General features: G+C 38.2%; 1 protein-coding gene across 1 annotated transcript in view; it reads right to left on the minus strand.

The window, feature by feature from the left end:
• Nucleotides 1-15292, minus strand: part of akap9 (A kinase (PRKA) anchor protein 9) — a 79999-nt gene that overhangs the window by 40349 nt on the left and 24358 nt on the right. Inside the window, 11 exon segments of the mRNA XM_055157614.1 lie at nucleotides 25-73; nucleotides 2082-2328; nucleotides 3372-3480; nucleotides 3581-3678; nucleotides 4133-4253; nucleotides 4325-4404; nucleotides 4955-5090; nucleotides 6879-6959; nucleotides 9833-12580; nucleotides 13774-13920; nucleotides 13923-14147. Coding sequence (XP_055013589.1) covers nucleotides 25-73; nucleotides 2082-2328; nucleotides 3372-3480; nucleotides 3581-3678; nucleotides 4133-4253; nucleotides 4325-4404; nucleotides 4955-5090; nucleotides 6879-6959; nucleotides 9833-12580; nucleotides 13774-13920; nucleotides 13923-14147 — 4041 coding nt within the window.

Here is a 15292-nt window from a genome sequence, read left to right on the forward strand (position 1 = left end):
CATTAACCAATAAAACAACCCTACCTTGAGCTGCTCATGTTGTTTGTCAAAACTGCTGGAGTCCGTAGATGAACTGAAAGACAAAACACATAATTTAAGATAGAAGATAGACTTTTTCTATTCAAAAGACATAATACTTTGTTTTAAATTGTATGCTGTGGAAATACATTTTTTAGCTATCTGAAATCCATATACAGTATTTAAATATTTCAACTGAGGTGGTAAACAGACTATAGGCACATAGACAGACAGACAATTTTGTTCACTCTCACTCTCTTTATCGGTCATGCTACTTCAAGTCAAAACGAATATCTGGGCAAACATCTCATAATAATGAAACTAAAAATAATGTTCGAATCTCCTTGCTGACTCAAACATCACAATTTATACAGGTTTGAGACTGACACAAAGACTACATCATTTATGCCCTTAACTAACTGTAAAGCAAATTAGCACGTGGTGTTTGCCCTTGTTAAAGTACAGTTTAAAGGTGCACTGTGTAACTTAAATGCTTTTCTAAAGGGGGATTTTATTGCTTTGTCTGGAATATTTCACAGTCTGGTATTAAACCTTTTTATTTTCATGGAGACCAAACCAGACCAAGTTACAAGTCATATCTGTGGAGAGGAAACACTCGCCCACTCACAGTCAGAATGCCTGTTTTCCTAAGTATTTTTGAGCTATAAAATTACCTGTAATTTAATAAATGTAAGGTAGAGTTTAATGCAAGAGCAGATGAACAAGCAGATGACGGACGCCCAACAAAAAAAGTTCTATAGTGCACCTTTAAGTAAAAATCTAATTGAAATCTTTATGAACAAGCAGCTATTACAGATGTGAGGGAAAACAATCCGTGTATCATTCGTTCATTCGTTTTTCAATATAAAACCAAAAATAAGAAAACGAAAAAACAACAGTTTTCTTCGTTATTTGTCTCCAAAACCAAAATGAAAAAACGGATAACGATTCGTTTTTTCAGTTTTCGATTTTGTGTTTAAATGAAGAATGGAAAAAACGGATTACGGCCGTTTCCCGTTTACGTGACTTCAGTGACTGCGATGCCGAACTTTTGCACCGCGTACGGACTGAACCGGGACTGATCCAGGTCCGAGACCAGACCGAGACCAGAGCGGGACTGAGACCGGGACCAGACCGGGACCAGAGCGGGACCAGACCGGACTCCGAGCTTTGACTCCGAGCCTCCACGGGGTCCGAGCCTCAGCTTCGAGCTCCGGCCCTGCCGTGGGCTCTGAGCCTCCGGTCTGGTCCCGGTCTGGTCCTGGTCTTGTCTCGATCTCGGTCTCAGGCCCGCTCTGGTCCCGGTCTGGTCCCAGTCTCACCGCATACGGACTGAATCAGGACGGATCCAGGTCCGAGACCAGACAGAGCTGCTCTGGTCCTCCGCGCTCAAGAACCGCGGCTGATTCCGAGGTGGTGCAAAGCCTCCGACTGACGCTTTCACCCCAACGAAAACGAACCGAACTAAGACCGGGACCAGAGCGCTACTGAGACTCAGTCCCGGTCTCGGTCCCCGCTCTGGTCCTGGTCTCAGTCCCGCTCTGGTCCCGGTCTCAGTCCCGCTCTGGTCTCGCTCTGGTCTCGGACCTGGATCAGTCCTGGTTCAGTCCGTACGCGGTGCAAAAGTTCGGCATCTCAGTCACGGAAGTCACGTAAACGGGAAACGGCCGTTATCCGTTTTTTCCATTCTTCATTTAAACACAAAATCGAAAACTGAAAAAACGATTCGTTATCTGTTTTTTCATTTTGGTTTTCGAGACAAATAACGAAGAAAACTGTTGTTTTTTCGTTTTCTTATTTTTGGTTTTATATTGAAAAACGAATGAACGAATGATACACGGATTGAAAACCATGCAGCACTACTGTGTTAGGCCATTATAATGACAAAGCAGCAAACAACTTCAGTGTTATGGAAAATAGCAGAACCACATGTAACTGGCCATTGCACATTCAAATCTATTATCTGCAAATTTCTATTACTTCTTGCACAAAACAAATCGCTACAATCCAAATTAAATTACAGCCTATAGGAAAAAGACGACTATTTTCTTCAGTGTATTCACCTGAAGTGGCTGGGTGCTGCGTCGACCTCTTGCAGCCGTTGTTGGAGCATGAATAGCTCTGTAGCGTACCTCTCCTCCGTTTCGGCCGCTTGTTGCTGGTAGTGGGCCCTGAGTCTCTCCACTTCTTGTCTGTGGCTGTGTTCAAGCTGCTGCTGCTTCTGCTGAGCCTCAACTTTGAGCATCTGAATTTCCGAAGAGGTTTGGGAGGTAGACGTGACGGCGGTGGAGTGTGCATGTTCACCCACATCTAAACAGAAAGAAAGGAGAGAGTGTAATACAATACGCTCAACAGGGAAGCATTTAGGGTTCGGATCAATAGTATTAAAGTTTAATGAGAGCCCACAGCAATGCAAAGAATATAGCAAAGTAAAAAATTATAACTGAAAGAAAATGAAAACAGTTCAATTACAAGATGTACTAGCAGGTCTTAGTACAGAATTCATGCCACCAACTTGATGATGCCAATCAACAAAAAATTACATACAATACACTAAGAGCCACTAAATACGTGTTGTTTCAAAATCTGCCAATTTACCAACACCACTAACTTATTTAAAGGTGCACTGTGTATCTTTTCTGGTGGAGGGTCTGTTATCTGTTTGTTTGAATCAATATGTCACTGCTCTGCCAGGAATGCTGTTGAATGTGTGACATTCAACAGCTCTAACTTGCAGTTATTACATTACAGGTGGTTTTACTGCTCAAAAATGCCTAGAAAAACAGGCATTCTACTTGTGAGCTAGGTTCCCTCTCCACAGATCTGACCTGTAACTTGGTCTGGTTTGGTCTCCATGATAGAAAGGTTTAATACCATACTGTGAAACATTCCAGACACAAAAGTAACATATCCATGAAGAAAAGCATTTGATGGACATTCTACCAGAAAAGTTACACAATGCACCTTTAATATGTAATAAAATTGATGAAAAAGGTACGGTTAAGGTACCACAATCAGAAATTAGGTATCGTTCTAATGCACAAAAAATGAAATTTCTGTATTTTTTAACATTGTATGTCATGAATAAGTATCTGTCCATCTATTAGGATTATTATATTAAACAATTACAAAAAATATAATAAGCAAGAAAAACTCTGGAGTTCATTATACAGTAAATGATAATTGTTAAAATATGAACAATACATGAACAAAACAAAAATGTAATTTGCTCAGTATTCATAAGTGCAATTGCATAAAGTGAAATAATGTGACTGTCGATCCATTCATCCATTTTCTTCCGCTTATCCGGGGCAGGATAGTGGAAATGGAAACAGTTCATGATTAAAACTCACCTTTGCTTAAGTTTGAAGTTTGAACGCTGGAGACCTGGAGACGCAGGCTTGAGATCTCTTTGTCAGTGCTGCTCTTTAGATTATCGTACGCACTTTGCAGCTCCATCATCTTCAAAACCAAAAAAATGTGAGTTATTGAGTTGAGAATAAGATAAGGCTTGTAACTCTTGTAAAGGTATTTCAAAATTTTTCTTGCACAAACTATCTACCTTGCTCCCATCTGCCCTGAGCAGAGTCTGGAGCTGAGAAAGTCGATGGTGCTCCTGCTCGATGCTATCCCTGACCTGCTGCAGATCTCTGTACAACTCTGTAACAGGGGACAAATCAATATATTGTTCAGACAAGAAACTTCTCACACCAAACACCACATCAGAAAAGATCTCTTCCAATATTTTGAATGGTCTAAAATGTGCCATTTGAAAAACATAGACCAAAGTGGAAGAAGAAATGTTTTCGTAAGGACCATATGCATTTAAAATAAAGTACAGATACGGTCAAACTGGACACTAATCTATACGAAATTAAAACCAAGTACAGATAAAGAAAGAGGAGGATTGTTATAGGTATATACATATTTTACTTATCAAAATTAATCCAAAAACAGGAATAAACCAGAACTCAAACTAAACTTAACCAAACCCAGTCTGAACCACGCAAGGTCTGATAATGAAAACATTATGAGGACTAAACCATTGAAAAACTTGTCTGAAGCAGTGTAAGTGCTTTATTAATTAATCATGAATAAAATAAGTGCAGTGTACCTCTGGCTGCTTGTACAACAGATGAAGATTCACTAGTTTCAGGTCTCTCATTTGAAGAAATAGGAGATTCTTCAGCAATGGCTGTGTCTGAAAAGTCTTCCCCAAACATTTTCTGAAAGAACTGGAGAGAGGGCCCAAGGTAAACACTGGCTTTAGTGCCTCATCACACATAAATATGTATATATATTTTACCAAAATGATTTCTCTGCATTCCTCAGACACAGCTTCAACCATGTTCTGGTATTTGGACAGCCTTGGAGCAGCTGTAAAAGCTGTAAAATAATTAATTACGAATAATTAATTAAGTGAACTCTCTAATCAGGGAAGACATATTTGACTGGTTACACAGTATAATCTTTGACAGACAATAGTTTACAGTGTCTTGTACCCTAATTTTTCATGTAATTAAGTATTATGTAGTTTTGTGTTGCTGTAGTACAGATATATTGTACAAGCACATAGTATTGAAATCAAATAAAAAAATAATACAGTGAATAAACAGGATGATAGGAATGCGTTAGGAAAGTGAGGATTAAATTTGGACAGTACAGCGCCTTTAATAACACGCCATTTAGAAAGCATTGATGATTTCTTAATATAATATAATAAATTATGAAGATATATTACCATGCCCCACTTCAGTGATATAGGAATGAATGGTCAGCGATTTACTAAAAGCTGACCATTCAATTTCATGAACAAAGAATAAATGAAAACCACAGACACAGACCTTACAAATAAAAGATAAAACACCATTTTTATCCATCACAAAAAGACATATTTGTTTGGTTATTTTGGTAGTACCATCTTTCTCTTTCTCACCCTGGTCGCGCTGATCTTTTTGAAGTCTCATTTCCACTGCTTTGGTTTGTGCCTCCTCCTGTAGCAGCTCCAGTTGTGCAGCGTGAATCTGAGACAGGCTGAGGTGCTGGGCCTCCATCTGCAATCTGCACTCTCCCTGAGCACAGAAAAATACACATCACAATCATATGGGATAGGGGTGTTATGAAAAAGATCGATACTAGGTCTGTCATGATAATTACTATATTGACTTATAGTTCAATATCTGAAAGCTGGAAAAATATTTTTTGTTTTTTGTATATTGTAAGAAATTGTATTATTTAAGTGATGATCAATTTTTATCAACACATGGCTTAGGAACTCCCAGTTTGAGAACCACTGCTCTATGCTATACTTGCATGGTTTCATTCATTGATTTGTAAATAAGCTTTGTTCTTTTTGTTGCTAGATGTCCTAACATAAATATCCCACAACACACAAAAGATTAAGTTAACAGTCCATCCTCTTACTTTCATTGGCATTTAAGATGATGTATGTTAGTATATCTGTACAAAATTTAAAAAAAATAGTCTTTGTATCTATGTGTTGCATTTACAAAACTCAGGAAAGACCATCTCCATTTGAACATTTGGACACTATTAAATCAGTCTTGGTCATCCCTGGTTCAAGCATTCGTTTCCAAATATTGAAATGTAATGCCATATTTAAGCCAATCTCATTTCTGTTATGACAATCTGTGTTCAGCCCGCATGGCCTTCTATTACAACAACACAAAAGAAATGTCCTCCTGGTTTGAATAATGCATTAGAGCTTTTGTAAGGCTCACACAATTATGAAATAGTGACGATGTTGGCTTTGATGTCACGTCTTTAAAGAGCACTTGGCATTTTAATAAGGCTGTGTTTAACCCCCCTCTCTGCTGTGACTTAATCATGGGACTAAGGGCTGAGAAAAGCAGAGCAAAAACCTGTTGCAGCTGGTTAATACAGATTTATATGATTTATTTTTTGTCTTCAACTGTGAAATATCAGGTTAAATGTAAAGTGTAGCAGGATGCGGGTCTAATGTTGTCTCATAATACTACAATAGTGTAGCCATAATATTAAAATTACAAGCTCAAACATTGACCCTTTAATGGGCACAATACTTGATACAGATTTCAATGATTATAGTAAAATCATACAATATAATGTTTTTTCAATATTTACACTAATCTGTGATCTATGTTATCATGTTGTTTCATACTCAAAAACATACCCAAAGTTGTGGTCTGGTTCATTCACACAAGCACACAAATTGCATATTGAGGCTGAATTCTTCTACCAAACTGAAATCACCTGTACCACCTTGTGATGTCATGTGGTAAGACAGGAAGTGTGCCACTGTGTTTTTAAAGTCCATACACATTTCCAGCCTCTGCTGAACAAAAGGTAAAAGGAGCTGTTAACTAAGAAATAACTCCATATGACATCAAAAGGTGGGACAGAGCATTTTGAGCTTCATAGATGTAGACAGACTAATAATAAAGGATTACTCAAACATGTGAAAATGAAACAAAACACAACTTCAGATATGTTTTTGATAAGGTAACATAATGTGGCTTTTTGGGTTTGGGGTAATATAGGACTTTAAAATTGATATTGTAGCTTTAATGCTGGTTTACGGTCTGTCAAGTCTGTATGTTTCATTCAAGCATCTAATGATATCCTCAATCTAAGAAAGGCTTTTTTTCTTCATCATTTATAAAAGATCATATTGCTTTTAGTGTCATTGGCCTTCTTTCATCTACTTTTTAGCAAGCAGTGAATTTAAGTATTACATTGGAGGGACTTTGTTCTTCCCAATACAGCCTTATGCATTTTTAACTGTAAACTATACAATACTACAATCACCTTAGAGGTCACATGATCGATATTAAAACTGAATTAAAAAAACATATATTTACATGGTCTGCAGACTGTGCCACTTCTCCAGCTCCCTGACGCATTGCAGGCTGAGTACGATGTCTCATCCCATGCCTGGTCACCTGCAAAAAGCAAGCAATTATCTTTAAATGTTACACTTTGGAAAGAAATCACATAATGCTGCACAAAAAGACCAGAGATTCTCTATGAATCATTTCCTGTGTGGGACTGCAGACAGAGCACTGTAACAACAAACAGTGATCATCAAACTTTCACCAACAAATAGGTTTTAACAAGTGACAAATCCTGGACTGAACCATGACCAAACAAAAAGTTGACCAAGTCTTAAAGGGGCACTAGGGAACTTTTCTGCTTGTCTCCAGTGACATGTTATTGCTTTGTTAGTTTATTCTGGTCAATTGGAATAATCATTAATCATGTTATAATGATTTATGAATAACACACAAAAAAATAAAAAAATCACATAATCCTTCAACTAATCTACAGACGGACAGGGTTCAGGCTTAACAGTTATTTTGCCAATGCTCTTAACATATAAAACAGAATACAAGGATACACAAGATCCACTTACAGAAGCAGGTAATCGACCCTCCATCAGAAAAGTTACATAGTGCACCTTTAAAAACCGTTATAAAACCATAAACTTTGATTTGTCATGCTTAAAATTAGCACCAGTTTGAGAACCACTGTCATATAGCCCACATGACCTTATTGAAAATGTAAGCTAATACTACTGAACAAGTTTTCTCATGCCGATCACTTAGAGGCAGTGATAAAAGGTGAAGCAACGACACACATTCGAAGCACTTCTGGTTTGTTTTGCCAAAGGATAAACGAACCATCGAATCATTTTGAATCACATTTCAAACCAGGAAGTGCAAAATCTTACTGAACACAGGCGTGAAAAGGCGTGACAAAATCCACTGTCTTTAAATTTGTGAAGTGATAGATTTAAATGAATAAATGCTCACCTCAAAAGCTTCTCTCCCTGCAGGATGGAAACAAAACTAAAATGTACAATTGTCTGTGCAACCATAAATACTGACAATTTGTTCACTCCTTTCTCTAGGACAGCTCAGATATTTTAAGGAATTGGGTCAATAAAAAGGCCTGTCACTATAGTTATTATATCAAGTATTCAATACAGAAAGACCAGTATTTTTCAGGTCCAATTATAATCGTGTGTACCTTTTCTTTGAACTAGAAGGAATTCCTTTTTTAGTATTAAGCCTATATAACAAATTGAGCTGTAATTGGTAGAGTAATTCACATTGACAACCACTGCAGATTAGAGGAGTGATTTTGTAAGGAAAGCAAGCGTCCATATAATTCAGAACAAGCATTAAATAGATTTTTTTCCTAACCGATTAGAGCAATAATTGTGGCCATGACAGAAATTCAATAAATTAGACATACCTTTCTTAAAAACTATTGCTATTCAATCTGTAAAGAAAAGACAAGCTGAGAATTGTAAGGTGGTGCTTTAAAAGAGGAAAGGAGCAGAATACTGATGCCTATTACAAAGTCAATTATGCTCAAGCCGTACTGTATATTTCCCTGCATAAAGCCACATAATGTATTTGAATAGTGAGATTCTCAGTCATATGTAAAACACATCTTTTCACAGCGGGCAAAGACTGAGCTGCTACTCAAATGTGAGGCAGCGTGCAGTCTGTGGTTAATACGGAGCCCCTCAAAGGTGCTATATTTCAATCTGGCACCTCTGCGTAAGCACTAAGGCCACTAAAACGACACATGTTTTATTCACCCTTTGTGAAACATAATAGTAATAATCAGTGTGCAAGTAATTTATGAAAACTAGTCCATGTCAATCAAATATTTCTTTGTTGACAGTGCTAGCATCATGCAAATGGGCTCAGAATCTTACCAATAATGTATTTTAGAGTACTTACATTGCTCAAGTTAAAGGTACAATATGTAACATTTTCGTTCAGGGTCCATCACCTGCTCGTTTCTATGGATCTATCATTGCTCTATCTGAAATGTTCAACAGTATTAAACATCTCTGTCTTACATTTATTAAATTACAGGTGGTTTTACAGCTCAAAAATACTTAGAAAAACAAACATTCTGACTTTGAGTGGAATTGCCTCTCCACAGATATGACCAGTAATTTGGTCTAGTTTGGTCTCCATGAAGATAGAAAGGTTTAATATCATACTGTGAAACATCCACAAAGCAATAACATCTTCATGGAGAAACATATCTGACAGGACTTCCACCAGAAAAGTTACACAATGCACCTTTAACAGGAAGCAATACATGGACTTTTTTTTGATAAGTAAATGTACAACAACTACAATACCCTTTTTGATAGAAGCAACAGACTGTTTTCGAATCCTCCCCAGCCTGCATATTTAGTGGCTGTTTGCTAATACAGGTACTACACTTCAATAAGTGACCTCTGCCTCACAATGAAGCTATGATTGCACACATTTCATTTGAAATTTGGCACAACACATTAGCGGGGATACTGAGGTGTAGTGCCTCGAGTGTAATTTGAAATATGCAAATAGGATGTTACTGATCAAATGTAGCAAGTCAAATCAACATTTCAGAAGTAGCAACATAATGGCTTTGTTTACATGCACACCAAAATATGATTATGTGATTTCTGCACCTTTAAGATGATTTAAATAACGTGCAAACCGCAAAGCAGATGTGACAGACCATGATCAGAAAGAAAACAGACAATTTTGCTGTTTACTTATCATTTTAATAATGTTATAACTCCAAATATTTAATAATAATCAGATTTTCAATGTGCATGGAACCACTGCTTTTTCACAGTAAAACTATAACTGCATTGACTGTAGCACACATTACAGGAGTTATGTTAAGTACACAGAACCTTTCTTGCACTTTTTGAACGTCACTTCAATCAGAAATGCTATTAAATCAAACTACAACAGCCCATTATCAAACATGCGCAGTCCCACACACTTGCTCCTACCTGTTTGCTGGCGTTTTGCTTCGCTGTTTCTCCGTGGCTCTCATCTGACTCGTCGTCCTTAGCGATCTGCTCGTGTGTGCATGACATAACAGCAGTCTGCTCTCTGGGCTCTGCAGCACTTGTAGCTGCCTCCGCTGGCGTACCTCCCTCCTCTTCTTCCTCTCTCTCCTCTCTCCCGCTCTGAACCACACCAGCCTGGTTTTGCTTGTTCCTCTGTCTCCTTTTTCTCCTGTTCGCCCCGAAGGCGGCTGCGGACTTGCGAGCAAAAGATGGTCCCTTCACTGCTGGACCCTCCTCTCCCAAAGCTGGAGATGGGGTTTGCGATCCCCTTTGGAGCTCCGGTGTTTGCCGAATTTTATCTCTCTCCTCTTCGGTCTTTCGTAATAGTGTCTTAAGAGTTTGAATTTCCCCTCGAAGCTGCTGACACTCCGTATTAGAAACAGTAGTCGCTTTTTTGTGGGTTTTCTCAATCTCTTTGCAGAGGTCTTCATTTTGGGCAATGACCTTTGCGTTTTCCTGCTTTACTTTGATCAGCTCTTCCTCCAAACACTCCACTTTGCTCTCTGCTGTTGCTAGTTGATCTGTGACCTCATGTAGCCTCCCAGTCAAGCTCTCCTTCTCAATTAAAGTAACATTAAGCTTTTCCATTAACTCAGTAGTGTCCTTTTCAACAGCGATTTTACCCTCGTCCATTTTAATTTCGCTAACTCTGTCCTCCATCTTTTGAATCTGTGTCTCAAGGCTGGAGATTTTCGCCTCCAGCTCCAGTGTCTCTTGTATCTTTTGCTCCTCTAGTTTAGTCTTAGCTTTAACTAGACATGCGTACTCGTCCTTCAGTTCTTGATAGTTCACTTCAAAGTTTTTCTCGGCAAAAGAAAACGTGGTCCTCTGCTTCTCCATCTCCTCTTTGAGTGTGACCACTTGTAGCTGATATCCGTCTCTCTCTGCTCTGATGCTTTCAATGTCTTTAATTTTCAAATCTATTTCTTCTTTCAAAGCTTTGTTAGACGTGTTCAATACCTCAATTTCAGACAGCCGCTCTTTCAAAGCATCATCCCACATTTGTTTATTTTGTTTTGCTTGTTTTTCTGTTGATAACATCTTTTCTTGTAAATTTTGTATTTCATTATCCAGTCTTACCCTCTCCTCCCTTCCTTTCCTTAGCTCTTCAATCTCTGTCTGTAACTCCTGCAACTGCTGCACCAACTCATCTCCTTTAGAGCTGTGCAGAGCCATGTTCAAATCCTCCTTTAGCTCTAGAATTTGATGTAAAAGGTCCTCCCGTTCAGTGGCAACAGTTTCCTTTTCTTGTTGTAACAAATTAATTTTTTCATCGTAACTGATCCTCAAATCGTCCAGCGCTTTTTCATGTTTGATAGCAGCTTCGTTAAGGAGATTTTCAGTATTCATGAAGCTCTCCCTTTGCAAGTCCTCTCTCAGATTTGTAAGTTCTTCTTCATGACTAAACAAAAGCTGAGTCCTGAGTCTGTCCAGCTCTGCTTCCTGTGACTCCGCCATCCGATCGAGTACCGCATCTTTCTCCCGTTCCAGCATTTCAAGCTTAATTTTGTAATTGGTTGTTTCCGATTCGTACTTTTCTTGCATTTCTTGTGTGTTTTCCTGAGCGATTTCAAGTTGGCGTTTCAGATTGTCGATTGTGTCCTGGAGAACTTGCAATTCGCTTTTATGGCTTTCCTGAGAGACTGCATTGTGAGAGACCAGCTCTACTTGTTCTTTAGCAGATTTAAGATCTTGCATGAGACTATCCACCTGTTCCTGCAGGTCTAGTCTTTCTTTATTGACTCTGTTTAGCTCTTGTACAGTTTTATCATGAATTACTTGTGATTGCTGTATTGTTTCTTGAAGCTGCTTAATTTGAACATTAAGCGCCTCTTTTTCACTAGTGCTAGCGGACAAAGTTTCAGATAAATATTGCGTTTTGAGAAGTTCCATTTCAGCTTGATGTTGCTGGTTTATTTGCTCCATTCTTTCAGCATTTTGCAAGTTCAACTCCATCTTCATCTGTACAATCTGCTGTCCATACATCTCATCTAGCTCTGCTCTGAGGACTTCCAGCTTCCTTTCTGTGTCCTCTTGCATTTTCTGAATCGTTTCGTTTTCCGATAAACTTCCCTGATGACAACGCTTCTGCAAATCCTCAACCGTGCCCATGAGCTGCATAATCTCATTTGAAGACATCCGCTCCTTTTGTTTAGATAGAGACAGCTCATTCTTACAGCTTTCTAACTCATATCTCTCTTTTTCTAGATCCAATTTACAGTTATTCAGTTCATTTTTGCAGCTTTCCAGGTCAGACTTAGTGCTTTCCAAGGTTTCCAGGTATCGCTCTAGCTCCACCTCCTTTGTGGCCATTTGCTGACTGAGGTCATGAAGGCGTTTTTGCGAAGACTCCACCTCCAGTTCCAGCTGAGAGATAGCATAATCTCGTTCAGTAATGATCCTGTCTTTTTCAGCTATGATCTGGTCTTTCTCATCTGTCAGTTGCATATTATGTTCACCTGCAGCCCGCGTCAGTTCTTCGCGAAGCCGATTCAGTGATTGCTCGTGTTCAGAAATTATTGCACTTTTTTCAAGTAGTAACTGGGTTTTCGCTTTCAAAGTTTGTGCAAAAGATTCCTCGGACATCCTCAACTCTTTCAATGATTGTTCCTGATTCAAAATAGTCTTTTCTTGTTCCGCGATCAGCAGGTCTTTCTCATTTAGGCACTCCTCTGCTCTCTTCTTTTCCTGCAAACACAGCAAAGCAAGTGTGCTATAATTATATATATTTTATATTTTTATTTATGATACATAGCCCATATTATGCTATTTTCTGATTTATGTTAAAATATTGTTTCCTCATCACAAACATACTTGGGGTTGAGTTATTTTGTTTCATTCACACATGTTTAAGAAACACATCCTGCATATTTAGGCTGAGTTCTTCTCTGAAAGAAGACATTCCACTCTACAAGTATTGTTCCAGACTCCATTAACCTTCACTACAATCATCTGGATGATTCTAGGTAATGTATTGCCACCGCCTCTGAACTAAAAGTAAAAGATAGCTGTTAATTTGACGACTACCCATTCATGACATCACAAGGTGGAAAGGAGCATTTTGAGCTTTGGAGATGTAGATAGTGTAGACAATAATAAAGGATGAACGAAACAAAACACAACTCCAGGTATATTTTGTATGTTTTAAAAGAGGAAATTACATTCTAACCTGGCTTAAAACTCACAAGAGTCAATTTTGTGTAATATAGAACCTGTTTTTACCCACAACAGTAAGAACACTGATTTCTCTTATTTGCTGTAGTAGCCAATATAAAGACTAGACTGACTGCATGTAGCTTTAAACAGCTGTAGGCAAATAGTTACATATCTTTACATGTATGTACATATTTTATCAATTGCATTCACCACAGTAAACCCAGAACTCATTTAATTTTTTAAATCATGACATGTTTTGATTGATTCATTTTTATTTAGAGTTTGTTCCAAGAGAGAAACAATAATCATGTATACTACATATTCATTGTAAACAACAGAAAAGCACATTTCTCGAAAAGGAGTGGGAAGAAGAAAAACTTATATTAACCCACCCCTTTTGTTATTGCCCTATGTTAAAAGCCATTGACTGCAATTACAGAGAAAAAAATCTGTCACCAAGTATACAAACACAATGAGGCAAATGAAAACCATATTCTAATTGAAGTTTTGAAAAAGGCAATGAGTATGAGTCTTAATCTAGCAGTGATTTGCAAAATTATTGGCAGCTGACTTTGTTTTCTAGGTTTATTGTATGTAGAAAGAAGCCATAACAAACAGTACTCCAATAATTAGTGGACTAGACAGATAAGTAGGATTATTTGATATTTTGTGACGGTAGACAGTAAAAAACATGCAAAAATGATTAGTTCTTTCATTTTCCTCACCATAGCCATGTCATTGATCCTCTCCTGCAGACGGGTGATGGTCTCTGTCTCCTCTCTCTCCGTCTCTCTCTCATTCTCCCTCTCTTTTTCCTTCTCCCTCTCTTTCTTCCTCTCCTTCTCCATCTCCTCCCTCTCCCTCTCCCTCTCCTTCTCCTCTCCTTCTCCCTCTCCCTCTCCCTCTCCCTCTCCTTCTCCCTCTCCTTCTCCCTCTCCCTCTCCAACTCCTTCTCCCTCTCCAACTCCTTCTCCCTCTCCCTCTCCTGGGCCTGTTCTTGGAGCTGTTGTTGGAGCTGGAGGAGCTGTTGTCTGGCCTGAAGGAGATCAGCCGCTGTGCTGCTGTGGCTGCTGTTCCTTAGACTCTCTCCTGCCTGGAGCTGTGGGGAAATACAATAAACACATTGAGATAAACATAACAAAAAACTGTAGTGATTTTCTTTAGAGTTACTATCAGTTTTAACAAAGTGAATAACAGTGAAGCATAATTTTTGACCATTAAAAAAACATGTAAAGATAGAATTTGGTTTTCACCAATTTATTGCTATGGCAACGGTGCAAAATTTTCATCTCTCTAATACCCATGAATAGGACTTCATGTAGCCATATTCAGTGGTGGACGGTAAAGATGAGGTGGTGGCAGGTAAGGTAAGGAAGTTGTGTATGCGTATCTTTCTACTCCACTACATTTTAGATCTGGACTGAAATGAAAAATTACTTTTCTTTATGGTTTGTCACCTGCTGAAAAGGCTGAGATTTTTAGCACATTTGAGTTTCCATCCCAACTTTGAGGAAACAAAGATGGCTAGAAAAATTAAGAAATCAATTTAATCATTTAAAATCAGCTAAATTCTTTTAGTGCTGTCATGTGATTAAAAAAATTTAGAGATTAATTAATTATGATCTGTAATTAATTAATCTAATTAATCTCATTTTAATCTCACCTAAAAATTGCTGAGAAAAGCCTTCAATTTGAGGTATTTTCATTTAAATTCATTATTACATTATTGTGGCAGATCAAAAGACTAATATAGATTTAAAAAAGTGACTTTATAAAGTCATTTATTGTTTAACAAATCTCTCCAATTTGGCTGTTGAGCCCAAGTCTCCATGAATAAGAAACTGTTTGTTGTAAAGTAGCAAAGATGAGGAAATCTGAACATAATAACCTTTGTGTACTTAAAGACAATAAAAAGTCCAGTCTTTCCTTAACCATATTAAAAATATTATTGATAGAGAAATGCTTTATATATGAGATCACTGGTTTTAGTCCTGGTTTAGTCCTGGTTTAGACCTGGTTTTAGTTCTGGTTTTAGTTCTGGTTTAGTCCTGGTTTAAGTTCTGGTTTTAGTTCTGGTTTTAGTTCTGGTTTTAGTTCCTGGTTTAGTCCTGGTTTAGTCCTGGTTTAGACCGGGTTTAGACTGGGTTTAGTCCTGGTTTTAGTCTTGGTGTTAGTTCTGGTTTAGAGGCGCACAGGAGGAAGCGCGGTTTACGCCGCGTACGCGAGAAAACACGATCCACACGC

Source organism: Boleophthalmus pectinirostris, unplaced genomic scaffold (genome assembly GCF_026225935.1).
Source record: "Boleophthalmus pectinirostris isolate CB_2022bp ecotype Guang Dong unplaced genomic scaffold, ASM2622593v1 HiC_scaffold_21, whole genome shotgun sequence".
In the NCBI taxonomy this organism is placed as follows: domain Eukaryota; kingdom Metazoa; phylum Chordata; class Actinopteri; order Gobiiformes; family Gobiidae; genus Boleophthalmus; species Boleophthalmus pectinirostris.